An 18260-nucleotide genomic window follows, 5' to 3' on the forward strand; every position below is an offset into this window, starting at 1 on the left:
GACAGAAAGACTATCTGTAAAGAGGCTGTGTTCCCATGCAGTTTTCTATATGTGCCATAAATAAATAGATGGAGATGCCAGCTTTGCTCCACATGTGTACAACACTGGGCTGCTAAATTTATGATTCCTTACAAAATCCTACCTGAAAGATGAGGAAGTACAGTCATTGTCCTGGTCTGGTAATTCAGACTGGAATCAAGCCAGTCACCTATTCTTCCTTTCCATTCCTCAAATACATGACCAGTGTCATCTTCAGTGATCTTATAAGGAAAATGTGTGTATATTCATGCAACACTGTGATGCTGAGAACCATGCATTCCAAACCTCTTTCCATTAGAAAACTTTTATCCAGTTTAGGGATCATGAGCAGAAGTTTGTTTTTCTGTGTGTACACTACCAACGGGATCAAGGCAGATTAAAGATGTGTAATATTCTCACCTAATGTAACATACCTCAACATATGGAAGAGACAAAAATTTACACATCAATATTTTAAATCTAACACAGATTATCCAATGCAACTTGGATTACTTAGCATAACTTTAAATTTGTAACTATATATTTCCTCACTTTACCATCAGCATATCAATCAAGTTTATATTATTCTGGGTTGCTCATTTTATTAAAAGCAAATTCAGAGCACAATTGACTTTTCATTTGTTTAACAAGTGAAGAAATATTTACCCTGACAGCCATTTCATTGTAGAAATTCATCTTCATAATAAAATATGCTGTCTGTGAATCAAGGGGGGAAAAGATGGCATACATTTCAGTTACACAAAGACAGTACTCCTATTTTTACATATAAAAGATAAGAGTCTTTATACATAATACATAATAAGAGTTCTAGGCTTAGAGAGAATAAAATCAAACTTTGTATTGAAGAGATAGGCTTCCTAATACATAATGCAGGCTTAACCAGAAAAATCTATGGTAGTCAAACTAGCAGCTAATGGAGATATATGATCATAAAATGCTCTCCGCTGAGTTTGATAATCAATGGTGCTCTACTGAGAGTAGAATAACAAAGCAGAAATATTCACAAGTGCTGGTGACACGTAGTATTGTATGATTTATTCACTGGGGTTCTTTTAACCAAAACTCACAGAAACATAAAAGGAATTCATATTTCAAGACGTCTGGTTTAATGAAAAATTCAAAGAAATGCTGTCTTCAGTCAAAATCGTTCAAGGATATGGATGCAGCGATGGAACAAAATTGTCCCTTTCAGCCATCTGTACTAAATGTTATGTACTTAGTTGCCTCCTGAGTAATCCTTGGGAATTTTGTTTCATTTAATATTCATTCTAACATCATAAAATCATAAATACAATGATAACATGTTATGGTGAATCCCCTGATATAGAAAACACTTCCTGGTTCCCTTCCAATAAAGACAAATCCCTCTCAGCGAAAGAATCTCCTGTTGTAGCAAAACACCCTCTTGGCAGGATAGGTTATTTTAATGGATACATCACTTTACACTAAGCATTCACATCTGTTCCGCCCTCTAATTACAAATGCAAAATGAATGTAATTCACAACTGTATCATAAAAAATAAAATAAGTACAGACAATGTCCATTATTTACCATAACATGCAGACTGGAAGGGTGTTTTTTTTAAAAAAAACCCACAAATCAAAGGGGAAAGTATTTGCCTGTGATATGTCGTTCCCTGGCCTCTTACTCCTCCCCCCCCCCCTGGCAAAGAGGAATTCACTGTTAAAAGGGTTTTGCTGTAATTAGTGTTATTTGAATTGCCTAGACTGATCCAAAGCAAATTGTCTGTGGAGAGCAGCAGGACTGGATTATTTATCAACAGTCTGGGCAATTAAGAAACAGTTGGCTGCAATATGTTATTTACAAATGAACACAATGATGCTACTTCATTTTGAATTCACTTTCTTCATTACATTAGGCAAGGCATAATTCCTTCAGTTTAATTAAAGGAGCTTTTAAAACACTCACTTTAATATGATATTGCTTCCTTAATAATAAATCCAGAAATGATAATGGAAATAGGGTTTTTTAAACAAGAATTCTGACATTTTTAGCTAAAAAGTTTAGTTGACTTAGTGATACATTATACCTGATTTTCAGTTCTCTTCAGTAACCAAGATAAGCTAAAAAATTCCCCTTGACCCAGGATATTCATTACAGAACAAAATAGGAGTCAAGTTGCACTTTTAAGACCAACTTGATTTTATTCAGAATGTAAGCTTTTGTGTGCTCTCTAAGCACACTTCATCATACGAGGAATTCCTTGTCTGAGCACACGAAAGCTTACATTCTGAATAAAATTAAGCTGGTCTTAAAGGTGCAACTTGACTCTTCTTTTGTTCTGCTACTTCAGACCAACACAGCTGACTACATAAGAACATAAGAGAAGCCATATTGGATCAGGCCAATGGCCCATCCAGTCCAACACTCTGTGTCACACAGTGGCCAATATATGTGTGTGTGTATACATATATGTATACACACACACACATATACATACATAAATATACACACATACACACACATATGTGTATATATATACATATTGTGGCTAATAGCTACTGATGGACCTCTGCTCCATATTTTAATCCAATCCCCTCTTGAAGCTGGGTATGCTTGCAGCTGCCACCACCTCCTATGGCAGTGAATTCCACATGTTAATCACCCTTTGGGTGAAGAAGTACTTCCTTTTATCTGTTTTAACCTGACTGCTCAGCAATTTCATTGAATGCCCACGAATTCTTGTATTGTGAGAAAGGGAGAAAAGTACTTCTTTCTCTACTTTATCCATCCCATGCATAATCTTATAAACCTCTATCATGTCACCCCGCAGTCAACGTTTCTCCAAGCTAAAGATCCCCAAGCATTTTAACCTTTCTTCATAGGGAAAGTGTTCCAAACCTTTCATCAATCTAGTTGCCCTTTTCTGCACTTTTTCGAATGCAATAATATCCTTTTTGAGGTGCGGTGACCAGAATTGTACACAGCATTCCAAATAAGACCGCACCATCGATTTATACAGGGACATTATGATACAGGGGCATTTATACAGGGGCAATTAGTTTGTTTTCAATTCCCTTCCTAATTATTCCCAGAATGGCGTTGGCCTTTTTTAATTGCAGTCGCAAACTGTCTTGACTATTTCAGTGAGTTATCTATCATGACACCAAGATCTCTCTTGGTGAGTCTCTGCCAGTACACACCCCATCAACTTGTATTTGTAGCTGGGATTCTTGGACCCATAGTGAATTACTTTGCACTTGGCCACATTGAACTTCATCTGCCATGTTGACGCCCACTCACCCAGCCTCAACAGGTCCCTTTGGAGTGCCTCACAATCCTCTCTGGTTCTCACCACCCTGAACAATTTAGTGTCATCTGCAAACTTAGCCACTTCACTACTTACTCCCAACTCCAAATCATTTATGAACAAGTTAAAAAGTATGGGACCCAGTACTGAGCCCTGCGGCACCCCACTGTGAAGACTGTCCTCCAATGCAAAGACTGTCCATTTATACTCACTCTCTGCTTCCGATTAATTAGCCAGTTTTTTATCCGCAAGAGGACCTGTCCTTTTATTCCATGACTCTTGAGCTTACTAAGGAGCCTTTGATAAGGAACTTTATCAAAACCTTTCTGAAAATCAAAGTAAACGACATCTATTGGGTCTCCTTTGTCCACATGTTTTTTCACCCCCATGCTGAGAACCCATGCTGAGTCTTCCTCAATAACTTGTGTTCATAAATGTGCCTACTCATTCTGACCGTGATACTGCTTTCTACCAACTTTCTCGGTATTTAACTCAGACTGACTGGCCTGTAATTTCCCGGATCTCCTCTGGAACCCTTTTTAAAGATGGGGGTGACATTTGCTACCTTCCAGTACTCAGGAACGGAGGCAGATTTCAATGAAAGATTACAGATTTATGTTAGAAGATCCACAAGTTCAACTTGGAGTTCTTTCAGAACTCTTGGATGTATGCCATCTGGACCTAGTGACTTATTAGTTTTTAATTCGTCTATCAGTTGTAGGACCTCCTCTCTTGTCACCTCAATCTGACTCAGGTCTTTCAACACTCCTTCCAAAATTAGCGGTTCTGGAGCAGGCAAACACTTCTCGTCTTCCACAGTGAAGACGGAGGCAAAAAATGCATTCAGCTTCTCAGCCATTTCCCTATCCTCCTTCAGTAATCCTTTTACCCCTTGGTCATCCAAGGCCCCACTGCCTCCCTGGCTGGTTTCCTGCTTCTAATATAGTTGAAGAAATTTTTATTGTTGGTCTTTATGGTTTTTGCAATATGCTCCTCATAGTCCCTTTTTGCCTGCCTGATCACAGTCTTGTATTTGATTTGCCACAGCCTGTGTTCCCTTTTATTAATCTCACTTGGACTAGCTTAAAGGAGTCCTTCTTACCTTTTACAGCTTCCATTACTTTGTTTGCTAACCATGCAGGCCTTTTCTTATACCTGTTTGTGCCTTTCCTAACTTGTGGTATATATTTTATCTGAGCTTCTAGGATTGTAGTTTTAAATAGCCTCCAAGCTCCCCCAAAAGTTTTGACTGTATTTACCTTTCCTTTCAGTTTCCTCTTCACATGTCTCCTCATTTCAGATAATTTACCCCTTCTAAAGTTAAACGTGGTTGTGCTTGTCTTTTGGGGCAACTCCCTATTTATACAAATGGTGAAATCAATAACGTTATGGTCACTGCTCCCAAGTGGTGCAATCACTTTTACATATCTCACCGAGTCTTGGAAATTACTTAGGACCAAATCCAGGATCATAAGAACATAATGACATAAGAGAAGCCATGTTGGATCAGGCCAATGGCCCATCGAGTCTAACACTCTATGTCACACAGTGGCCAAAAAATTTTTATACACACACACACGCACACACATATACACACTGTGGTTAATAGCCAGACGTGGACTACTGCACCTAAACGGGGACTACTGCACCTTTCTTAAATCTTCATTTGCGAAGTCAAGCCGAGAGGGGTTAATAGCCACTGATGGACCTCGGCTGCATATTTTTATCTAACCCCCTCTTGAAGCTGTCTATGCTTGTAGCTGCCACCACCTCCTGTGGCAGTGAATTCAACATGTTACTCACCCTTTGGGTGAAGAAGTACTTCCTTTTATCCATTTTAACCTGACTGCTCAGCAAGTTCATTGAATGCCCATGAGTTCTTGTATTGTGAGAAAGGGAGAAAAGTACTTCTTTCTCTACTTTCTCCATCCCATGCATTATCTTGTAAACCTCTATCATGTCACCCCGCAGATCGCCCTGCCCCTGGTAGGTACTGTGACCATCTGCTCCATAGCACAGTCATTGAGAGCATCTAGAAACTCAATCTCTTTCTCTCAACCTGAACATGTATTGACCCAATCAATCTGGGAGGAGTTAAAATCACCTATTACAACCCAGTTTTTACGTTTAGCCTCTATCTTTATTCCTTCCATTGTATTATAATTGTCCTCTATCTTTTGATTCGGTGGGCAATAACAAACTCCCATAGTTAAATTTCCTTTTGGGCCCTCTATTTCGACCCAAAGCATTTCTAGAAGGGAATCTAATTCCCTGACCTCAGTCTTACTGGACTGCATACCCTCTCTGACATACAGAGCCACCCCACCTCCGACCCTTCCCTATCCTTCCGATAGAACTTATATCCAGGAATCACTGATTTTCCTCATTCCACCAAGTTTCTGAAATTCCCACAATGTGGGGAAATGCAGTCGTGAGGTCCTGGAGGAAAAATTAAGGCTGCTAGGCGGGAGACTTAAGGAGAGGACCTCCAAGGTAGCCTTCTCAGGAGTGCTACCTGTTCCACGTGCAGGGCAGGAGAGACAGGCACAAATTAGAAGTCTCAAAGTGTGGATGAGACGATGGTGTAAGGAGGAAGGGTTTAAGTTTGTTAGGCACTGGGATGCTTTCTGGAACAAGCGGGAGCTGTACAAAAGAGACGGTCTCCACTTGTCCCCGGATGGAAACAGGCTGCTGGCGCTTAAAATCAAAAAGGTGGCAGAGCAGTTTTTAAACTAAATCTTGGGGGAAAGCCGACAGGAGATGAAATGTCTCTGGTTCGGGAGGACTCGTCTCAAAGAGATGAAGGGTTAGCTGCTATTTTTCTACCGGGTAACGGACCAGAGTTCTCCACTGTGAAGGTGACAAACAGTATGGACTGTCTGCCAGAGTCTCGAGGCGGCAGGAGGAAGGTGGCGGGCCTAACTTGCCTGGGAAATTATAGATGTTTGTATGCAAATGCTAGAAGTGTTCGAAGTAAAATTGGTGAACTGGAATGTTTAGTGTTGGGAGAAAACACATTGTGGGAATTTCAGAAACTTGGTGGAATTAGGAGAATCAGTGGGACACGGTGATTCCTGGATATAAGCTATATCGGAAGGATAGGGAGGGAAGGGTTGGGGGTGGGGTGGCTCTGTATGTCAGAGAGGATATACGGTCCAGTAAGACTGAGGTCAGAGAATTAGATTCACTTTTAGAAATGCTTTGGGTTGAAATAGAGGGCCCAAAAGGAAATTTAACTATGGGAGTTTATTATCGCCCACCAAATCAAAAGAGAGACGACGATTATAATATGATGGAAGGCTTAAAGATAGCGGCTAAACGTAAAAACTGTGTCGTAATAGGTGATTTTAACTACCCGCAGATTGATTGGGTCAATATGTTTTCTGGTCGAGAGAAAGAGATTGAGTTTCTTGATGCTCTCAATGACTGTTCTATGGAGCAGATGGTCTCAGAACCTACCAGGGGTGGGGCGATCCTGGATTTGGTCCTAAGTAATGCCCAAGACTTGGTGAGAGATGTAAAAGTGATTGCGCCGCTTGGGAGCAGTGACCATAATGGTATTGATTTCACCGTTTGTATAAATAGGGAGTTGTCCAAAAAGACCGCCACAACCACATTTAACTTTAAAAGGGGTAAATACACTGAGATGAGGAGGCATGTGAGGAGGAAACTGAAAAGAAAGGTACATACGGTCAAAACCCTTGGGGAAGCTTGGACACTATTTAAAACTATAATCCTAGAAGCTCAGATAAAATACATACCACAAGTTAGGAAAGGCACAAACAGGCATAAGAAAAGGCCTGCATGGTTAACAAACAAAGTAATGGAAGCTGTAAAAGGTAAGAAGGACTCCTTTAAGCGGTGGAAAACCAGTCCAAGTGAAATTAGTAAAAGGGAACACAGGCTATGGCAAATCAAATGCAAGACTGTGATCAGGCAGGCAAAAAGGGACTATGAGGAGCATAGTGCAAAAAACATAAAGACCAACAATAAAAATTTCTTCAAATATATTAGAAGTAGGAAACCAGCCAGGGAGGCATTGGGGCCCTTGGATGACCATGGGGTAAAAGGATTACTGAAGGAGGATAGGGAAATGGCTGAGAAGCTGAATACATTTTTTGCCTCCGTCTTCACTGTGGAAGACGAGAACTTTTTGCCCGCCCCAGAACCACTAATTTTGGAAGGGGTGTTGAAAGACCTGAGTCAGATTGAGGTGACAAAAGAGGAGGTCCTACAACTGATAGACAAATTAAAAACTAATAAGTCACCGGGTCCGGATGGCATACATCCGAGAGTTCTGAAAGAACTCCAAGTTGAACTTGTGGATCTTCTAACATAAATCTGTAATCTTTCATTGAAATCTGCCTCCGTTCCTGAGGACTGGAAGGTAGCAAATGTTACCCCCATCTTTAAAAAGGGTTCCAGAGGTGATCCGGGAAATTACAGGCCAATCAGTCTGACTTCAATACTGGGAAAGTTGGTAGAAACCATTATCAAGGACAGAATGAGTAGGCACATTGATGAACACGGGTTATTGAGGAAGACTCAGAATGGGTTCTGCAAGGGAAGATCTTGCCTCACTAACCTGTTACATTTCTTGGAGAGGGAGAACAAACATGTGGACAAAGGAGACCCGTTAGATGTTGTTTACCTTGACTTCCAGAAAGCTTTTGATAAAGTTCCTCATCAAAGGCTCCTTAGAAAGCTTGAGAGTCATGGAGTAAAAGGACAGGTCCTCTTGTGGATCAAAAACTGGCTGAGTAATAGGAAGCAGAGAGTGAGTATAAATGGGCAGTCTTCGCAGTGGAGGACGGTAAGCAGTGGGATGCCGCAGGGCTCGGTACTGGGCCCCATGCTCTTTAACTTGTTCATAAACGATTTATGGCCAAGTCAGACACTGCAACGACCTCTCGGAGCCCTTCCCAATAGGCACAGGTGTAAAGCAAGGCTGCGTTCTCGCGCCAACTCTCTTTACGATCTTCTTTAGCATGATGCTTCAAAGAGCCGCAGTAGATCTAGATGATGACGATGGTGTCTACATCCGCTATCCCACCGATGGCAGCCTGTTCAACCTGAGGCGACTAAAGGCGCACTCAAAGACAATGGAAAAACTCATCCGAGAGCTACTGTTTGCTGATGATGCTGCACTCGTCTCCCACTCAGTATCAGCTCTGCAGTATATGACGTCCTGCTTTGCAGAGGCTGCCAAGCTATTCGGCCTAGAAGTTAGTCTGAAGAAAACAGAAGTTCTCCACCAGCCTGCACCCCAGGAAGATTATCACCCTCCCTGCATCACTGTGGGTGAATCAGTTCTGAAGACAGTCCAGCAGTTCAGCTACCTGGGGTGCATCATCTCCTCAGATGCCAAGATCGACAAGGAGATTGACAACAGGCTGGCAAAGGCAAACCGTGCATTTGGCCGACTGCACAAAAGAGTGTGGAGCAACAAGCATCTGAAAAAAGGCACAAAGATCAATGTTTACAAAGCGGTTGTGATGACAACCCTCATCTATGGCTCCAAATTGTGGGTTTTATACCGTCATCACCTGCGACTCCTCGAGCGCTTTTATCAGCGTTGGCTTCGCACCATCCTCAACATCCACTGGAGTGACTTTGTGACCAACACTGAAGTCCTCAAGCAGGCGGAGGTTACCAGTATCGAGGCACTGCTGCTGAAGACGCAGCTGCGCTGGGCAGGGCATATTTCTAGGATGGAAAACCACCGCCTTCCCAAGATTGCCCTGTATGGCGAACTCTCCATCGGCCATCGAAATAGAGGGGCACCAAAGAAGAGGTACAAGGACTCCTTGAAGAAATCCCTTGGCACCTGTTCCATCAACCATCACCAGTGGTCTGACCTAGCCTCAGATCGCAAAGCATGGAGGCACACCATCCACCAGGCTGTCTCTTCCTTTGAGAACGCACGCATAGCTGGTCTTGAGGACAAAAGGAGATTGAGGAAGAATCGCACTGCTACAGCACCAACCCTAAATCAGACTTTTCCCTGCAGCCACTGTGGCCGGACCTGCCTGTCCCGCATTGGTCTTGTCAGCCACCAGCGAGCCTGCAGCAGACGTGGACTATTGCACCCTTCTTAAATCTTCGTTCGCGAAGCAAAGCCGAGAGAGAGAGAGAAACGATTTAGAGTTGGGAGTGAGCAGTGAAGTGGGCAAGTTTGCGGATGACACTAAATTGTTCAGGATGGTGAGAACCAGAGAGGATTGTGAGGAACTCCAAAGGGATCTGTTGAGGCTGGGTGAGTGGGCGTCAACGTGGCAGATGCAGTTCAATGTGGCCAAGTGCGAAGTAATGCACATTGGGGGCAAGAATCCCAGCTACAAATACAAGTTGATGGGGTGTGAACTGGGAGAGACTGACCAAGAGAGAGATCTTGGGGTCGTGGTAGATAACTCACTGAAAATGTCAAGACAGTGTGCATTTGCAATAAAAAAGACCAACGCCATGCTGGGAATTATTAGGCAGGGAATTGAAAACAAATCAGCCAGTATCATAATGCCCCTGTATAAATCGATGGTGCGGTCTCATTTGGAATACTGTGTGCAGTTCTGGTCGCCGCACCTCAAAAAGGATATTATAGCATTGGAGAAAGTCCAGAGAAGGGCAACTAGAATGATTAAAGGGCTGGAGCACTTTCCCTATGAAGAAAGGTTGAAACGCTTGGGACTCTTTAGCTTGGAGAAACATCAACTGCGGGGTGACATGATAGAGGTTTACAAGATAATGCATGGGATGGAGAAAGTAGAGAAAGAAGTATTTTTCTCCCTTTCTCACAATACAAGAACTCGTGGGCATTCGAAGAAATTGCTGAGCAGACAGGTTAAAACGGATAAAAGGAAGTACTTCTTCACCCAAAGGGTGATTAGCATGTGGAATTCACTGCCACAGGAGGTGGTGGCGGCCACAAGTATAGCCACCTTCAAGAGGGGTTTAGATAAAAATATGGAGTACAGGTCCATCAGTGGCTATTAGCCACAGTGTGTGTGTATATATAAAATTTTTTGCCACTGTGTGACACAGAGTGTTGGACGGGATGGGCCGTTGGCCTGATCCAAATGGCTTCTCTTATGTTCTTATGTCTATGTTTTCTCCCAACACTAAACATTCCAACTCACCAGTTTTACTTCAGACACTTCTAGCATTTGTATACAAACATCTATAATTTCCCAGGCAAGTTAGGCCCGCAATCTTCCTCCTGCTGCCTCGAGATTTTGGCAAGCAGCCTATACTGTTTGTCACTATCTCAGTAGACAACTCTGATCTATTACCTGGTAGAAAAGTAACAGCTAACCCTTGATCTCTTTGAGATGAGTCCTCCCAAACCAGAGACATTTCATCTGCTGTTGGCTTTCCTCCAAGATTTAGTTTAAAAACTGTTCTGCCACCTTTTTGATTTTAAGCGCCAGCAGCCTGGTTCCATCTGGGGATAAGTGGAGACCGTCTCTTTTGTACAGCTCCCGCTTGTTCCAGAAAGCATCCCAGTACCTAACAAACTTAAACCCTTCCTCCCTACACCATCATCTCATCCACACATTGAGACTTCTAATTTGTGCCTATCACTCTAGCCCTGCACATGGAACAGGTAGCACTTCTGAGAAGGCTACCTTGGAGGTCCTGGCCTTAAGTCTCCTGCCTAGCAGCCTAAATTTTTCCTCCAGGACCTCACAACTGCATTTCCCCACATTGTTGGAGCCAACATGCACCACGACCACTGGCTCCTCCCCAGCACTGTCTCTCAGCCTATCTACTACATGCGTAATGTCCGCTACCTTCGCACCAGGCAGGCAAGTCACCATATGGTCAGTACGCGGTTTTGCCATCCAGCTGTCTACTTGCCTAAGGATCGAATCACCAACTATCAAGACCCCCCCCCCTTCTCTCCCTGCCCAAAGATGGTTTCTTGGTGCAGAAAGATACCCGCTCACCAACTGAAAGAGAGATCCCTACTGAGGGCGCATTCCCCTTATCCTCAGCACGGTGCCCTGTTCCCTCTCGACCCTCATGCTGCCTGGCAGCAACGGGGCTGCCATGTTCAGATAGAACATCTAGTACGTCCCCAAGCGTCTTCTTCGAGCGCCTAACTGACTGTCTCTGCTTCTCCAGGTCAATCACCTCGGCCTCAAGGGTACAAACTCGTTTCCTGAGGACCAGAAGCTCCTTGCATTGAGAACACACCCAAGACTTCTGTGACACTCAGTGCAAAACACATGTGACACTCAGTGCAAAACACTGGAAAGCCCCCACCCTCCTGCTGGCATTCTACCTTCATAATAGCTTTTTAAAAATATACAGTCCCCTTTTAAATCCTGTTTGTTTATGTGGCTCCCCTACTGGAGGGTCAACTTACCTTATTGGGAACACAAGGAAAATAGGGATTTGGATTCCCCTTGCCCAGATTGCTCGGAGGTTTGGGCTTGGGTGCCACCAATATGCAGATGACACCCAGCTCTATCTACTAATGGACGGCCGACCTGACTGCGTCCCAGAAAACCTGGGCCTAGCATTGCAGGCCGTGGCAGGTTGGCTCAGGCTGAGTGGGCTGAAGTTGAATCCAACGAAGACAGAGGTCCTTTGCTTGGGCCGCGGTGCCCCGGGAAGAGAAATCCCCCTTTCGGTTTTTGACGGTGTGCAGCTGAAAGCGGCCCACAGGGTCAAGAGCTTCGGGGTTCTTCTGGAGCCTTCACTATCAATGGAGGCACAGATAGCGGCCACTGCCAAGTCCGCGTTCTTTCATCTTCGACGGGCGAAGCAGTTGGAGTCTGGAGTGCCGGGACCTAGCAACGGTGATCCACACTACGGTCACCTCGAGACTGGACTACTGTAGTGCCCTCTATATGGGGCTGCCCTTGTGCCGAACTCGACGGCTGCAGCTGGTGCAGAACGCGTCGGCTAGGCTGCTGTTAGGGCTTCCGAGATGGGAGCACATACAGCCGGGTCTACGCGGACTGCACTGGCTGCCAGTGGTGTACCGAGTCCGTTACAAAGTGCTGGTTATCACCTATAAAGCCCTATATAGCCGAGGACCTGCCTACTTGAGGGATGGTCTCTCCCCATATGAACCCCAGAGAGCGCTGAGGTCAGCTGGAAAGAACCAGCTGAATATCCCCAGACCAAGAGAGGCCAGATTGAAGACCACCCGGGATCGGGCCTTCTCCATCGCAGCCCCACTGCTGTGGAATCAACTCCCGGAGGAGGTACGGGCCCTGCAATGTTTAGACCAATTCCGCAGGGCCTGTAAGACCTACCTCTTCAAAATAGCCTTCACCTAATGCCGAATCAAGAAAGTTTCGCTGGACATATTTTAGTCACTGAATTTTACTAAAGACCTAAGTTATAGCACCACAATGTTAATTTTAATGTAAGTTGCTAATGTTTTAACGCTGATTTTATAATTGTAACTGTATTTACTATGTACGGTTTTATTGTATATTATATTCATGTTGTGAGCCGCCCTGAACCTGCCCTGGCGGGGAGGGCAGGATACAAATAAAAAGTATTATTATTATTCCTGGTCCTTACACAGCCCCCAGAGGCTCGCACCTCTGGCAAAGCGCAGCTTAATAATGCAAAGAGGGTGAGGAACACAGCCACTCTTAATCAATCAGCAATGATCACCTTCAGCCCACTCAAACCAAACAAACAGCAGTTCCCCAGCAACCACAAACTCAGAATTTTCAGCAATCACACAGCCACACAAACTCAGAAATTCTCAGCAACTTCCCCAGTTGTTTAGAAAGCCAAACCTCACTTTTATAGCACTTCTTCTCTGCTCTCTCTCAGAGCTCTCTGAAATGACTACTTGGTATTCTTTTGTGTTGTTCAGGCGCACAGTTGAGTCCGACTCTTTGCGACCCCATTGACAAAGTCACGCCAGGCCCTCCTGTCTTCCACCATCCTCCAAAGTCTGCTCAAATTCATATTTGTTACATCAGTAACACTGCCCAGCCATCTCATCTTTTGCCGTCCACTTCTTCTTTTGCCTTCTGTCTTTCCTAGCATCAGGATCTTCTCCAGGGAGTGCTCCCTTCTCATTTGGTAGGCCGAAGTATTTGAGCTTCAGCTTCAGCATCTGACCTTCCAGGGAACAGTCTGGGTTGATTTCCCTTAGGACTGACTGATTTGATCTTCTTGCAGTCCAAGGGACTCTCAAGATTCTTCTCCAGCACCACATCTCAAAAGCATCTATTCTTCTGCGCTCGGCCTTCCTTATGGTTCAGCTCTCATAGCCATACATTACTACTGAGAATACCATCACTTTGACTATACGGACCTTTGTAGCTCATGATCTTTACAGACCTCCTCTTCCCATCCTTCTACTATGAAGCAATTACCCTGCTTTTCGCTGTCTCTATCAACCACAATGGAAGTCTTATATTATCCTATATTTAACAGCCTAACCAGGAAGTAGAATCAGAAAATGGTATTTGTGCAATCACCCAAACGGACGTACAAAACTGGCAGGATAAAAAGCAACTTTTTTTAAAAAGGGGGAGGGGATATAGAGGCTGAAAAGTCAACAGATTCCAGCCATCTCTACAGTTTGCGCTACTGGAATATCAATAAATGGGCTTCCCCACTGTCTTTGAATTGCCTCTATAATGTTTAAATATTACTTCTCGTTGTTCTTTGATGTCTCACCAAGGCAAGAAAAATTTCACTACAGGGATTTATACCAACAGGAGGGTTCCTCCTGCTACTCCCCTTTCCGCTTTCAGCAATTATAATCTCCCTGGCTTCTGTTTGCTGCAGTTAGTAGAGTAAGAAAGAGAAGAAAACAGTGGTGCCTCTGTCATGTTGCTTATCTTTTTCTCCTTCCCTAACTGGGATGGATTTCTATCCAGGAAACATCAAAGAGAGACAGGGCTAATTCACCAGCCAAAATGCTACAGCCAAGATTCAAATTGTTCCTACCTCAGTAGTCTTGAAATGAATTTAAAGAACTAGGAAGATTCACAGTACAATCCTCAACAGAATTACATCCTTCTAAAACCAGTGACATGAATGGGATTACAAGTGTATAATTTTGTTTAGGATGGCACTGTCACACGTTAATCTCAAGCATTTTGTCTAGTTAAGACATTCAGCAATTCTTAACTCTCCTCTGAGCCAGAAAATAAAAACAAGCATAGCATACATTCCTTTTTCATTTACTTTTTGGGCATAAAAGCTTTCAGTTTCCAAAGTTCCAAGAGACACACTGGTGGTCCAGGCAAATAATTATTTTTAAAGTCCCGCACACCCCGACTTTACTGTACATCGTTATCAAGTATTTAATAAAATTTCACTCAACAGTTGTGAGACTAACAACTGCAAACTGTTGCTTCTCACACAGGTTTGAATCTTACAACACAAAGCATCAGTGCCATCTTAAGCAGTTACATCCTTCTAAACTCATTTTCAATGGCTTTAGAAAGGTGTAACTGATCAGGAGAGATCCAAGTGGGCAGCTGTGATGGCTGAAACAGTAGAACAAAGTTTGAGTTCAGTGGCACCTTTAAGATCAACAAAGCTTGATGCAAAGTATGAGCTTTTGTGTTGGGGGTTCCAGGCCCCACTAATAAAACCGGTGTAACCTTTCTGGCCCCACCAATCAGTCCTCCATTGCTTGCAGCTGCTCTGTTCAAGAGGCCTTAACCCCTTTCTTTCTTCTTCTCCCTCCCTTACCATCCAGTCTGATAAAAAGTACAGGAGAAGATGAAAGCATGTGCATAATTTTGTGATAATAAAAGGGATAATGTGGCATTTGGTTTTTTTTAGGGGGATTTACAGGATATTTTGAGAGCTGACACTGGAAGCCCGGCCCTCTGGCCCCCCTAAACAAGAAATCCTGCCTTTTGTCCCACCAAATTTGAAATCTTGGCTACAGCCCTGGTTTGCACACAAAAGCGCATACCTTGAATAAAATTCTGTTGGTCTTAAAGGTATCAGTGGACTTAAAATCTGTTCTGCTGCTTCAGATCAACACGGCTGCCCACTTGGATCTATCTCCAACCAGCAGTGTTCTTGTTCAGTTTTCGCCCCAAAGCATATCAGACACTTGCACTGTACTGCCAGTTACATGTTAGATTTCAGGGAATTTAAACATTAGCTTGCCGTGCAATGTTATTCCTGAATGAAAAGGATAAACAAAAACTTAGCTGAGGCAAAGGATTTTCCTCTTGCTCTCCTGAACTGAGGTCAGAATCTGCTCATACTTCCTTTCTCTAAAAGTACTAAATCTAGCATTTGCTGCCATTAACCAGGACATATAACAACATTTATTTTATTTGTCTTTAAACCTGAACATTTACACCTAGCAAAGAAAATGTAAGTTTCAAATATGTATCATTTCAAACAACTACTTGTCCCAATGAAGATATTTTACTTCATTTGCACTGGTGGACAGTAAAAAAAAAAGTTTGCAGCACTTTTAAGTTAGAAAATTAATTTATACCTCTATCATTTTTCGAAACTGTTTTCTTCCTTGATAACCCCGCCACCATTTCTGGATAAAAATCATCATTTTATTCAGATACCTAAAACATAATATCATGACAAAGAAATATTAACATGGATGAATTAATTGCCATTTCTTTTTCAAAAGGAAAAAATGCTCACGGATTTATTTCAGTGGTAGAAATGCCATTTTTAAAGATGTTTTAGTGTGTTAACAACCAACTAAATATAAAATAATGGAAATGGTAAATGTTTTCTTGTAATATATGGCAATATGGGAAGAGTAACAGTATTTTTCAGTGTTAGAATGTTGTCCTGAAGTACATTCCTCTTCCAGTACAGATTTCTTATTGAGCAAACAATCTGCTTAAGAAAAAGGCTATGAAAAGTTGTTTTCTTCCTCAGCACCAGCTTTTGTAAGGTGACATGAGTGGTAAGGTGGAAAAACCACATGTTCGTATTCTGCATGAATCCCCATGTACTTGGGTTGCCAGACTGCGACCTGAAGGTTAATTTTTTACCTTAAAACACTGCTGTATTGGGAAACAAGTAAACAATGGCTTCTCTTGTCTGCTAATCTCACCTGTTTTAATAAAACAATTATTATTTGTGCTTCTCAACAAGCTTGGAAATGGATGAACAACAGGACCAAGGGATAATCAGGAAGAAGCAAGTTTATGCCCAGATTTACCCACAAAGCTAAAAGTAAAAGAGGAAATTCCAAGTTTCAGCCTGACAAATAGTGGTAACATCACCACACAAACAGTAATCTAAGGTTTTCAGCTTTGTGTTAGGAAACACCTGGATATTTGTGGGGTGGTGCTTGGAGAGGGCCAGGATTTGGGAAGAGGAGAGACTTCAATGGGATATAATGCCATACAGTCTACCTCCCAAAGCAGCTATTTTCTCCAGGTGAACTGTTGCCTGGAGATTGATTGCAATGGCATTGAGCGCCAGCCACCATCTGGAGGTTGGTAACCCTACTGTAATCCCAGAGAAAGAGTAGCATGTACGCATAAATTTTTGGTTTATTTATTTCACAAGGTGAAGTGAAAAAGGTCAGTTTTAAAGGAGCAACATAATGACAATGCAGAACTTGCAATGCAATCCTAAAGAGGTATGGTCTTCTAAACCCATTGACTCCAATGGGCCTAGGATATAGCTCTGTTTAGGACAGTATCTTTTTTTACTCAAGCTATTAATTGTAGTTTTTATCTCTCTAGCTTTTTAATAGTCTGCTTTCTGGTCTGTTTTATGCTGGTTATGTCCCTGTGCTTGTTTTAATGGCTTGTTGTTGTCATATTGGTAACTGCTTAATTGTAAATCTTGTCAAGTAGGATCTGATAATGAGGCACAGGCATCTCTTAAATAAATCAATAGTAAGAAGAGCATCTTTGCCAATGTGTAACACCTTTGCTGAGGATTGTTTTTTGCTTTCCTGTCTCAGGTACCTTATGAATCTTGGGTGTGGACACAGGCAAGAAACAAAGGACAACAGCCTAAGGGTCTTCAGCCCATGACTTCCATCTTGTGTTTTCAGTCAAGCCAGAGAGAACAGCATGGTGTAGTGGTTAAAAGCAGTAGATTCTAATCCAGAGAACTGAGTTTGATTCTGCGCTCCTCAACATGAAGCCACCTGGGTAAACTTAAGTCAGTCACAGCTTTCAGACCTCCCTCTGCCTCCAAAAAGTCTAGCTCACCACCTAGTGGTGCATAATGCTAAAAGAGTTAGAACTCAGGCTGCCAGACAATCTTTGACTCTCTATGCTATACTACACCCACACAATATAATTAATTATTCAAGCCAGGCAGTAAGATCAGGACTGGCCTAAGATGCACTTCTATCATTTCCTGTAGTCTGAAGTATTTTTACTTCTTATAATACATTAGGATCTTTCTGCAAATCAAGTTACCTGATGTATGCCCGGACTTTGCATCCCCGAAACCAACTCTGAATCTTTACAGCAGCATAATATTCTATTTTTCGATATTCATCTACATGTCTGAAAACACAAGAAATAACTTTGTAAATTGATTAATTATATCTATGAGATGAACAGTAACAAAAATTATTTTGACTGAATAAATCCACACTCTCTCATGAACCTTAAGAAATCAAATAACACATAAATAAGCAATATATTTGCCAGATGTCTATCACATGGTTCCTCCAGAAGTTTAAAACAAGCTTAGCCTGTCAACAACTCATTAAGGAGGGCCATTGATGTTTACCTATTACCACTGTATTGAATGCAAGCAGTAATAATCTAACCACAGTAGTCCATGACCTAGGAATGACAAAATAAAAATATTATAAAGCAGTCCATAAGAGCCTTCCTTTTGAGGAGCATCCAGAAACAAAAAGAGTTCAAAATATGTTCAAGAGGATGTTAACTGAGACAGATAATTTGAAACATATGATGCTAATTCTGTAATAACTGTATTGACTTCCAGTTGGTCTCCAGGACTGGTGTTGGTTTTAACCCTTAAAGCCAT

The 18260-nt window shown here is 42.5% G+C and overlaps 1 protein-coding gene across 3 annotated transcripts in view; it reads right to left on the reverse strand.

Annotated features, from left to right (window-relative positions):
- The window catches only part of SPATA17 (spermatogenesis associated 17), a 236750-nt gene that overhangs the window by 213876 nt on the left and 4614 nt on the right, over positions 1-18260 (reverse strand). Inside the window, exons 2-4 of one of the 3 annotated variants that reach the window (XM_060246674.1) lie at positions 17678-17767; positions 15763-15844; positions 685-735 (exon numbers count right to left, since the gene is read on the reverse strand). In XM_060246674.1, the coding sequence (XP_060102657.1) occupies positions 685-735; positions 15763-15844; positions 17678-17767 (223 nt within the window). The remainder of the gene's footprint in view (positions 1-684; positions 736-15762; positions 15845-17677; positions 17768-18260) is intronic. The other 2 variants (XM_060246683.1, XM_060246692.1) reach the window with 2 other exon arrangements.

Source organism: Heteronotia binoei, chromosome 1 (genome assembly GCF_032191835.1).
Source record: "Heteronotia binoei isolate CCM8104 ecotype False Entrance Well chromosome 1, APGP_CSIRO_Hbin_v1, whole genome shotgun sequence".
NCBI lineage: Eukaryota > Metazoa > Chordata > Lepidosauria > Squamata > Gekkonidae > Heteronotia > Heteronotia binoei.